The sequence below is a fragment of the Anopheles merus genome, unplaced genomic scaffold (assembly GCF_017562075.2).
Source record: "Anopheles merus strain MAF unplaced genomic scaffold, AmerM5.1 LNR4000477, whole genome shotgun sequence".
NCBI lineage: Eukaryota > Metazoa > Arthropoda > Insecta > Diptera > Culicidae > Anopheles > Anopheles merus.
This window is the reverse complement of record NW_024428057.1, coordinates 1-10,674: the sequence shown is the minus strand read 5'-3', so window position 1 is coordinate 10,674 and position 10,674 is coordinate 1. Positions and strand designations below refer to the sequence as shown.

The following is a 10,674-nucleotide window of genomic DNA, read 5'->3' as shown; positions in this document are numbered from 1 at the left end:
AAAAGAGCCCTCGCATCCAAAGCAACGATCATTCAAAATCGCCATAAACGTTCTAAATAGGCTACAAATTGATTGCACATATTGAATTTCCTAGGATATACTTTAAATAATTTATATTTTTTACTTTGGCAACGTTACTCCAATTATAAGCTTAGAGGGTAAAGACCTTAAGACCTTTAAACTGTAAGACTTTTTTGCTTGAATTACAGTGCATTAATGAAAAAACTTATTCTTTTTTTAACTTGTAATTAAACTATTTAATCTCACCGATATCGATCTATCCCAAAGCAAATTGTTGTTATTTTATTCGAAATGTAAAATATTTCTTATTAAACTTATGCACAGCGATCGGTCGCGTGGATGACCAACCCTCTATGAAATGCAGCTTGGGAATTTTAAAAGACAAGTAACGTTTCTCCTTTGTAACGTCAAGGGCTGAGCCTTACTTTTACCAATTATTAAGATGGCGTTACGACTGGTTTCAGGGACTTTGATCACCACTAGATGGCGTTATTGAATGTGGAGTTTCATATGCGTTAGGGGCATTTCAATTTATTGTATTTTATTGGCATCCCTACATTGCAAATGAAAATATTGTTTAAAAAACTACTATAAAATGCTACATATATTTATATGGTTATTTAAATGAGGGGTGAAGGGAAACATTATTGAGGATGTTTATTTATATGAATGTTCCTAATCTTTGGTCCACCTATTTTAAAGCCATTTTCAACGTTTCCCAATAAATTTGCCAAGTCAAACTTTTGAGAGAACCTAGCCTTACCTGAACACACAACATTTTTCGACCAACATTTTTAACATTTTCCCGTGGTTAACGATAAATCAGGTATATGTGTCCTTTAGCGTTTCCAGAATACAGGTATACAGGAACACAGGTATCACTGCTTGCATTTGCTATGGTAAAACCAACCCGCTTTACCAAGCTACCTGGAAAATTTAACACATCGCTTCTGATATGCTGCATTTTACATAATTCGCAGGGTTAGAGAATTGAAAACAGTTAATGATACTTTATGTGCCAAAGGAAGGCACATTTTTTCATTTACATTTTGTACACACTTTCAAGCACGGTTCTATATTAGATAATGTTCTTACTTCTGGTAGTCCCATAGCACCATGAATCGAATAAAATGTCTTTGGCAAAGTTATTTGTCGCCCTGAAAAGGACGGTTTTGGGTTTGAGATGAAGGAAGCTTTGTCATACAGTTTAAGCCTTCTTTTCGGTTTTCTTGGGCAGCAGCACGGCCTGAATGTTGGGCAGCACACCACCCTGAGCGATGGTTACTCCGGACAGCAGCTTGTTCAACTCCTCGTCGTTGCGGATGGCCAGCTGCAGATGACGCGGGATGATGCGCGTCTTCTTGTTGTCACGGGCAGCGTTTCCGGCCAACTCAAGCACTTCAGCGGCCAAGTACTCCATGACGGCTGCCAGATACACGGGCGCTCCGGCACCGACGCGCTCGGCATAGTTACCCTTGCGCAGGAGACGATGAATACGGCCAACGGGGAACTGAAGACCGGCACGGTTGGAGCGGGACTTTGCCTTTCCCTTTACCTTTCCTCCCTTTCCACGGCCAGACATGGTTAGATTTTATTGGGGAACGTTTGTAACGGATCACGAGCAACACGATGTTCTCTTTGAGAAGGGTCTTTTTACAATGGAGCAATTTTGAGCTGACCGATGCTTATATAGCAGCTTATTCGAGCTGCGCGATACTTGTTTGGAATTTTTCGAGCTGCACGATACGCATCCTCTCTCACGGCCCGTTATAAGCGATCCGAGACCTTGGAATTTTTCTAGAACGCAATCACCCGTTGAATCGAACACATCGTGTCCCAGTGTTGAGTGAATTTTTCCGTCGAAATGGCACCCAAAACCAGTGGAAAAGCTGCGAAGAAGTCTGGCAAAGCCCAGAAAAATATTTCCAAGTCCGACAAGAAAAAGAAGCGCAAGACCCGCAAGGAAAGCTACGCTATTTACATCTACAAAGTGTTGAAGCAAGTCCACCCGGATACTGGCATCTCTTCGAAGGCCATGAGCATCATGAACAGTTTCGTCAACGATATCTTCGAACGCATTGCTGCTGAGGCGTCCCGCTTGGCGCACTACAACAAACGTTCGACGATCACGTCCCGCGAAATCCAAACCGCTGTTCGTCTGCTGCTGCCTGGTGAGCTTGCCAAGCACGCCGTCTCTGAAGGAACGAAGGCTGTCACAAAGTACACCAGCTCGAAGTAAGCCACTGAAATGATTGGCTTCGTTCTCTCAAATCGGTCCTTTTCAGGACCACAAATCGCATTCAAACAAAGAATTATCCTTCGTTTCATCTGCACCAGCGAATTAGCGCTGTAATTTCAGGGTGTCCGTCTTGGTCAACGTTATTGTTCAGTTTGTTGCGTTTGCCTGTAATGTTGTTTGTTTGCGAACTATGTCTTCCACATCATTGGAAACAAGGATGCTGTGATTGACATTAATGTTCTGCGTTGTTCATTGTAAATATTAATGTTAAATAGAACCTTCGCACGTTTACAAAAAACATTAAAAAAAGTCCGCACTGGTTGGAAGCGTTTTGCGAGGTAAATTGTACATGGAGTTTCGTGTATCATGAATTATGTATAGAAGTCGTTTCGCTCGTGGTATGAGAATCATTTTTTTAATTTAAATTTTCCTCGCGCATACGAGGATAATTTATCGACAAAGCAACCAATTGCAGCTTATGTGTCGTGAGTTAAATGTTGTAATAGATTTGTTCGATTTTAATGTTGCTTTATAAGTATTGAAGGTTCGTTTTCGTACGCGTTTTCATTTTCGTGCCTATGAGTCACAGTTAAGCTGGTTGTGTCGAACATTTGTTGTAAAATATAATGTCATACTATTCGTTCGTGGTTTGTTGTAAGCTGCGATGTTGGTAATATACTCATAGGTAATATAAGTGGTAATATAATATTGGTTAATATTGTCAAAATCCTTAGCTGCCTTATTAAAAGCGAAACTTTGTCAAGAAAAAGTTAAATTACCTCTCATAACGATGATTGTTTGAAACGAAAATTCCCCCTTTTCATCATTATCTCGTTATTACTAAACGACATACGTGTTAGCTTGCCTTCACATGTAACATTTCGTAATAGCAATCGAAAGAAAATTCTTGATATGTTCAACAGTATTGGTGGTCCTGAAAAGGACCGTTTTGAGAAGGAAATGCCCCGTTTAGACAGGGACCGCTTCCGGATGCATGGACGATTTAGGCACGCTCTCCGCGGATGCGACGGGCCAGCTGGATGTCTTGGGCATGATGGTGACGCGCTTGGCGTGGATGGCGCACAGATTCGTGTCTTCGAACAGACCAACCAGGTACGCCTCGCTGGCTTCCTGCAGCGCCATCACGGCTGAGCTCTGGAAGCGGAGATCAGTCTTGAAGTCCTGGGCGATCTCACGCACCAAGCGCTGGAAGGGCAGCTTGCGGATGAGCAGCTCGGTCGACTTCTGGTAGCGACGGATTTCTCGGAGGGCCACCGTTCCCGGACGGTAACGATGCGGCTTCTTCACTCCTCCGGTGGCCGGGGCACTTTTACGAGCAGCCTTGGTGGCCAGCTGCTTGCGAGGAGCCTTACCTCCAGTCGATTTACGAGCGGTTTGCTTGGTACGAGCCATTTCACTTCGGGAGCGTAGGTTTCGTTGAGCACGGAGCGAACTTGTTTCTTTAACAAAAGTTGAACGTTGAATGATGAAACTGCTCGAACAACAGCTCTATTTATGCGCTTATCAACCCTCATTTTCTCTCATCTTAAGAGCAAGAGGGAATGCGTGAATGAAAAAGTATAAATAGGGACGTTGAGCTCGAAAACGCTCATTCGTGATCGTCAATTTAAAGTGTGAACATCGTGAACGTACCATCCTGTGCTCATCATGACTGGAAGAGGAAAGGGAGGAAAAGGCCTGGGTAAAGGAGGAGCCAAGCGTCACCGAAAAGTGCTGCGAGATAACATCCAGGGCATTACCAAGCCCGCCATCCGCCGTTTGGCTCGGCGTGGAGGAGTGAAACGTATCTCCGGCCTCATCTACGAGGAAACCCGTGGCGTGCTGAAAGTGTTTCTGGAGAATGTGATCCGTGATGCGGTCACTTACACTGAACACGCCAAGCGTAAGACCGTCACCGCTATGGATGTGGTGTATGCTCTGAAGCGTCAGGGCCGTACTCTGTACGGTTTCGGAGGTTAAATTCAACGTGCTCTAACAAACCTCCAAATGGAGTCTCAAATCAAACGGTCCTTTCAGGACCACAATACATTACTCAAGAGCTGTGTCTTTCGCAACATGCGACAATTCTTATTTGAGAAAAAAAATCTATGATGGCTTCGAATGGCGTGCGTATAACATAATACTCGCATAACAAGCACTCACACTGCTGTATATGCAGTGCATTTACATGAAATGGCATTTTGTTTTGCTTTTTTAACTTTTAAGTATGCGTTTGAAGCGTACATAAAAGCGACGACTGAAGCGTTTCTATAAACGAATCATTTTTCATTCTTTCTTTAGTTTTTACTATTGAAATTTTCTAATTAAAAATATTTTCTTTTTCAGGACAAACCTTTCATCCTCTTGAAGCAATAATCACCGTGTGGAACATACCGTTTTTTTGCATCAGCTCAAATCTGACTTACACATGCGCATCGTTCATTGATACCTGGGATAATTCATCAAAAGAAGGAAAACGGGTGAAAAAAACAACACTGTTCACATGAGGTTTGTGAATTTATTATACAGCAACAGCTTACCGCGTCAATGCTGCCTTTGAATCCGTAAATCTCTTCTTCTTCTTTGGCTCAACAACCGATGCCGGTCAAGGCCTGCCAGCCAACACACTTGTGGGGTTGGCTTTCAGTGACTTATTGATTCCCCCCATAGCAGGATAGTCAGTCCTACGTATGGCGGCACGGTCTATTTGGGGCTTGAACCCATGACGGGCATGTTGTTAAGTCGTACGAGTTGACGACTGTACCATGAGACCGGCTAAGAATCCGTAAATCACTCAATGCTAATTTCAAGGAGTTAATAGGGCGCTTGTTCCTTTGCTCTCCAATAATTTAAGTGATAGGCATATTACAGTGAATATTTTCCTCTCTATCTGCAGCATTCACCAACCCGGCTGGGATTCCACAATGCAGCATTTTCGGCCCTTTTCTTTTAAATTTTCATAAATAATGTTATTCACGTTATGCCGGATTGCGAACAATTGTTTTATGCAGGTGATATGAAAATGTTCCTACCGGTATCAGATCAAACCAATTCTTTAACTCTTTAAATCTGTTTAACTCGATTTAACGCGTTGGTAATTCCATTGTATGCGTCTCAACGTATCAAAATGTTCTGTTACATCCCGCACTAGGAAAAGATTTCCATTATTTGCGAATACAAAATTGATGATAGATCAAAGCCGCGTAAAAATGTGATTCAGAACCACTATAAAGCAATACTTTCAAAAGCTTTCCGTTTGTTAGGATTCATTTTGCGTGTTAAGAAAGATTTCAAAGATCCATTCAGTAAAAAAGCTGTGTATTGTGCAATTGTCCATCCTACTTTAGAATTTGCTAGTATTATTGGACACCGACACAGCAATATTTAAAATATAGGCTAGAATCGGTTCAACGCAAGCTTACTCGTTCATTGTTTTATCGTCTCCCGACGTCTCGTAATACGGTTTGTCTTACCGTACAAGGTGCCTGTTATTTGGAATAGAACCTCTGCAACATAGAAGAAAGAAGTGCTTATTTATATACAAACTTGTTAGCGGATCTTTCGAAGGCCCGTCATTTTTAATAAATAGAACTTTCAGGCCCAATAAGAATGTTAATCACAGGACCAAATTCAATATATAATTAAGATCGACAATGTGGGAAATAACGATCTTTTATAACAATTAACGGTCTTTTTTACATAGCTAAGTGAGACGCATCCACAGTTTATGTCATGTTGTTTATTAATGTCGTTAATTGACAGTTAAACTAATTATGCCTTTCGATGCGTTTTTGTTAGCACTGTTCTATCGCATTAATTATAGAAACGAGAATGTTATTCATGCTGATGTGAGCTTGAAAACTTTCGGAATAGATAAAAATAATAATACCAAAAAGCTTCTTTCAACACATAAGGTTTTTTCTTTTCTTCACATTCTATTTCTTTTCTTTATTTTTGATCACAATAACACCGTTTCCATGCACACACAAAACATTGCCTCAACTCAAAACCTTAAAACAGTTTCCATCATCAGACTTTGAAAACATTTAAAATATGTATTGTGTGTTAATTTGAAGATTTTTGAATTGAATTGCATGAGTAAAACAATATTCATTGCCGAAAATGCCTAAAGTGGCTGCAATTTAACGCAATTGTGGTGTGAAGTTTATAATGTAAATAAAAAATCTAATTATATTTTAGTTTACGAGCATTATGCAGGATTGCGCCCTAGAAAAGATAAATCTCGCCACTCGAGTTTTCTATAAGAGCAAAAATTTGCAATTTTCCATATTCTCCAGAGAGCGTTAACAAGTGTCAAGCAAGAGCTTCCCGCCAAATACTTTATGCAAGATTTGCTAGCAGGATGGTATAAAGATGTAGAAATTAACTCAACCTCCAAAATCTAGGATGTTAACTGAATTCCATATTTTCTGGGATACTTCATTTGCGATACTGGCTAAGCGATGCTCCACAAGCGATGTTTCCGTTTTAATCTTTACAATGGTGATTGTTCCCCAGCTTTCGTTATCATACAAATGTTTCCCAGTTATTATCCAGGACAAACACCCTGGGATATCATGAACACCCGCCCTCTACGCTACGCAAGCGTTACACGTAACGCCTGTTTAGCGCAAACCCAAGCAGCATTTTCTTAACGCCTGGTTTTACCATCGTAGATAAGCAAATTGATAGATTATTAATCATGTCTTATATTGAATATTTGTATGCAATAATGAGAAAAGACCTATTTTGAACAAAAATAAAAAGCTTTTTGAAAGATATGACTCATTGATAATTTATGATAATGAAAAGTTATAACACTATTATTATCTTCATATTTTTGCATCAATGCGAGTTATCAACTTCAAGAAATACTTTTAAACATTCAATAAACTTCGATATGTTATCACAAACAACTCATTTTTTATCCAATCTTTGGTAAAAACTAGAATTTGAAAATTATGAAAGGATCTATTAAACTCGATAAGTGCCATTTCAAAAGAGCCCTCGCATCCAAAGCAACGATCATTCAAAATCGCCATAAACGTTCTAAATAGGCTACAAATTGATTGCACATATTGAATTTCCTAGGATATACTTTAAATAATTTATATTTTTTACTTTGGCAACGTTACTCCAATTATAAGCTTAGAGGGTTTTAAGACCTTTAAACTGTAAGACTTTTTTGCTTGAATTATAGTGCATGAATGAAAACACTTATTCTTTTTTTAACTTGTAATTAAACTATTTAATCTCACTGGTATCGATCTATCCCAAAGCAAATTATTGTTATTATTCGAAATGTAAAATATTTCTATTTAACTTTGCACACCGATCGGTCGCGGGATGACCAACCCTCTATGAAATGCAGCTTGGGAATTTTAAAAGGCAAGTAACGTTTCTCCTTTGCAACGTAAAGGGTGAGCTTACTTTTACCAATTATTAAGATGGCGTTACGACTGGTTGTAGGGATTTGATCCCCACTAGATGGCGTTATTGAATGTGGAGTTGCACATGCGTTAGGGACATTTCAATTTATTGTATTTTATTGGCATTCCCTACATTGCAAATGAAAATATTGTTTAAAAAAATACTATAAAATGCCAGAAATATTCACATGGTTATTTAAATGAAGGGTGAAGGGAACCATTATTGAGGATGTTTATTTATATGAATGTCCTAATCTTTGGTCCAACTTTTTTAAAGCCATTTCCAACGTTTCCCGAAATATTGAAAGCCAAACTGTTGTGAGAACCTAGCCTTACCTGAACACACAATATTTTTTGACCAACACTTTTAACATTTTCCCGTGGTTCACGATAAATCAGGTAAACGTGTCCTTACCGTTTGCAGAAAAAAGGTAAACACACAGGTCACTGCTTGCATTTGCTATGGTAAAACCAACCCGCTTTACCAAGCTACCTGGAAAATTTAACACATCGCTTTTGTTTGCATTGCTGCTTTTACATAATTCGCAGGGTTAGAGAATTGAAAACAGTAAATGATGCTTTTTGTGCCATGGGAAAGTACATTTTTTCATTTACATTTTGTGCACACTTTCAAGCACCGTTCTATATTAGAAAATGTTTACTTCTGGTTGTCCCATATCAGCATAAATCGAATAAAATGTCTTTGGCAAAGTTATTTGTCGCCCTGAAAGGACGGTTTTGGGTTTGAGATGAAGGAAGCTTGTTACACAGTTTAAGCCTTCTTTTCGGTCTTCTTGGGCAGCAGCACGGCCTGAATGTTGGGCAGACACCCACCCTGAGCGATGGTTACTCCGGACAGCAGCTTGTTCAACTCCTCGTCGTTGCGGATGGCCAGCTGCAGATGACGCGGGATGATGCGCGTCTTCTTGTTGTCACGGGCAGCGTTTCCGGCCAACTCAAGCACTTCAGCGGCCAAGTACTCCATGACGGCTCCAGATACACGGGCGCTCCGGCACGACGCGCTCGGCATAGTTACCCTGCGCAGGAGACCGATGAATACGGCCAACGGGGAACTGAAGACCGGCCGGTGGAGGGGACTTTGCCTTTCCCTTTAACTTTCCTCCCTTTTCACGGCCAGACATGGTTAGATTTGATTGGGGAACGTTTGTAAGGGATCACGAACAACACGAGTTCCTTTGAGAAGGGTCTTTTTATAATTGTTGTTAGTATGGTTTAGAGAGGCTTTGGCTCCGCGGAGTTCTTTCGCCCTTGGTTGGGAAAAAAGTTAGACTATTAGATTGTTATAGTTGAGGAGGACATAAAGTGATAGTTTTAGAAAATTTTAGTAGATTTTCTTGTTTCTGAGGGTGAAGTGAAAGTATTGAGTCTATGTTGGAGTCAAGATGGCAAGTCTTACGAAGTTGTGTGTATCCGTGGCATTCTGTTAAGAGGTGGGAATATTGTTATAGTGGTCCCGCAGAATTGGCAGAGAGGAGGACTGGATCGTTCGAGCGATGGATTGACTGTGGGTCAGTCTAGTGTGGCCTATTCTTAATCGAGTAAGGATCTTTTGGTCTCGATGTTTATTACTGATGGCCATGGTGAGTTGTTGATTTCACTAGCCGAAGGAAGTTGTTCTTGGTTTTAAACCATTCCTTTTCCCACGCCTTCTTATTTTTCCATTTATATAGATAATTGCGTCTTTTTAGGCAGCGAGGTTGTTGTAGGTTGATGTTTTTCTTCGGCCTTGTTGGCGAGGCGGTCGGCGATCTCGTTGCCTTTGATACCAGCGTGACCAGGTATCCACCAGAGGTGAGTTGTTGATCCTGGTTTATGTGTGGGCTAGTGACCGGTAGAGCTTTTGGATGTTTGGGTCCTTACATGTTCCTGCTCTAGTGCCGAGCGGACACTTGCGCTGTCGGTAAAGATGACGTTTTCCAGGTCAGAGCGCAGAGTATCTTCAACTGCTGGATTATTCCAACGTTTCTGCCGTAAAGATGGAAGTGTGATCCGGCAGTTGGACGCTACTTTATCAATGGGTGAGTAAATCCCGAATCCTGCTGCTGCTCCATCGACGGATCCATCGGTATAAATGTGGTTGGCTCATGTATGTGGTTGTTTGTGTGTTCTATGAAATGTTTTTGTGCTATTGTACTATTGCAACTGCTTAAGGATGTTTTTAAAATGCCAGTCTATGTTAGGGGGGTTCATGGTTACCCGGCCTAGTGCCAAGATGTAACAGTGTTGTGATATCCGGGATATTGCAGTTTGTTATAGCGAAAAGTTTGGAGTTGGCTCTATTGAGGAATGATGGTGCTTGGATATTCTTTTCTTTAATTCTTGTGCTGTTGCGGCTAATTTAGTTGTTATTATATGGCTAAGTGGAAGAAGTCCGCTCTCACTTAGCATAGAGACGATGGGGCTGGTTCGGAAGGCGCCTATGGCATATCGTAGAACGGCATGGTAGATGGGGCTTATTGCTTTTTCAAACTGTTCCTTTTAATCGATACTATTTCTATACCGTACAGTAGTTTTGGAAGCAACCAGTGATTAATAATGAAGATAAGTGTCTTTTGAAGCTTGTGGGGTTCCTGTGCTGAGCATTGGAAAAGGTTGATTTTCTTGGTAGCTGTAGTTTTTAGCTGTTTAATGTGGGCTTGGAACTGTGGTTTTTGGTCTATTGTGATCCCGAGTATCTTACTTTTTTGCAGTCTGGAATTTGTCTTTGATTAAGGCAAAGCGGTAAGGTTGGATGTGGTTTGTTGCAGATGTGCATTATATTGCTTTTCAGCAGCGATGTCCTAACCAATACGTTTTGACCATTCCATAAGATGGTCAGTCCCTGTTGCAGATTGTATCGCGCAACTCCATTATCTGCATTGCTCGAGATCAGAACGATATCATCAGCGTACACCAATGGATGATGGATGGTGGTAGTGAGCGGAGAAGACTTTCGATGCTGATCAGAAATAATGTTGGAGAAAG

At 40.8% G+C, this 10,674-nt stretch overlaps 4 protein-coding genes across 4 annotated transcripts; 2 read left to right on the top strand and 2 right to left on the bottom strand.

Moving 5' to 3' along the window:
* Nucleotides 1-911: 911 nt before the first annotated feature.
* Nucleotides 912-1,667, bottom strand: LOC121602501 (histone H2A). Its single transcript, XM_041931264.1, has one exon. It carries the CDS (start codon nt 1,601-1,603, stop codon nt 1,229-1,231), a length of 375 nt encoding a protein of 124 aa, XP_041787198.1. The 5' UTR covers nt 1,604-1,667; the 3' UTR covers nt 912-1,228.
* A 134-nt stretch (nt 1,668-1,801) lies between these two features.
* Nucleotides 1,802-2,439, top strand: LOC121602502 (histone H2B). The gene has a single exon (XM_041931265.1). The coding sequence runs from the start codon at nt 1,886-1,888 to the stop codon at nt 2,258-2,260; it is 375 nt and encodes a 124-aa protein (XP_041787199.1). The 5' UTR covers nt 1,802-1,885; the 3' UTR covers nt 2,261-2,439.
* Nucleotides 2,440-3,154: 715 nt separating this feature from the next.
* Nucleotides 3,155-3,728, bottom strand: LOC121602499 (histone H3-like). The gene has a single exon (XM_041931262.1). The coding sequence runs from the start codon at nt 3,671-3,673 to the stop codon at nt 3,230-3,232; it is 444 nt and encodes a 147-aa protein (XP_041787196.1). The 5' UTR covers nt 3,674-3,728; the 3' UTR covers nt 3,155-3,229.
* A 158-nt stretch (nt 3,729-3,886) lies between these two features.
* On the top strand, nt 3,887-4,282 carry LOC121602500 (histone H4). Its single transcript, XM_041931263.1, has one exon. The coding sequence runs from the start codon at nt 3,929-3,931 to the stop codon at nt 4,238-4,240; it is 312 nt and encodes a 103-aa protein (XP_041787197.1). The 5' UTR covers nt 3,887-3,928; the 3' UTR covers nt 4,241-4,282.
* Nucleotides 4,283-10,674: the final 6,392 nt, after the last annotated feature.

Coding starts and splice junctions, on each gene's coding strand:
- LOC121602502 (XM_041931265.1), top strand. CDS start 1,886: ATGGCACCCAAAACCAGTGGAAAAGCTGCGAAGAAGTCTGGCAAAGCC.
- LOC121602501 (XM_041931264.1), bottom strand. CDS start 1,603: ATGTCTGGCCGTGGAAAGGGAGGAAAGGTAAAGGGAAAGGCAAAGTCC.
- LOC121602500 (XM_041931263.1), top strand. CDS start 3,929: ATGACTGGAAGAGGAAAGGGAGGAAAAGGCCTGGGTAAAGGAGGAGCC.
- LOC121602499 (XM_041931262.1), bottom strand. CDS start 3,673: ATGGCTCGTACCAAGCAAACCGCTCGTAAATCGACTGGAGGTAAGGCT.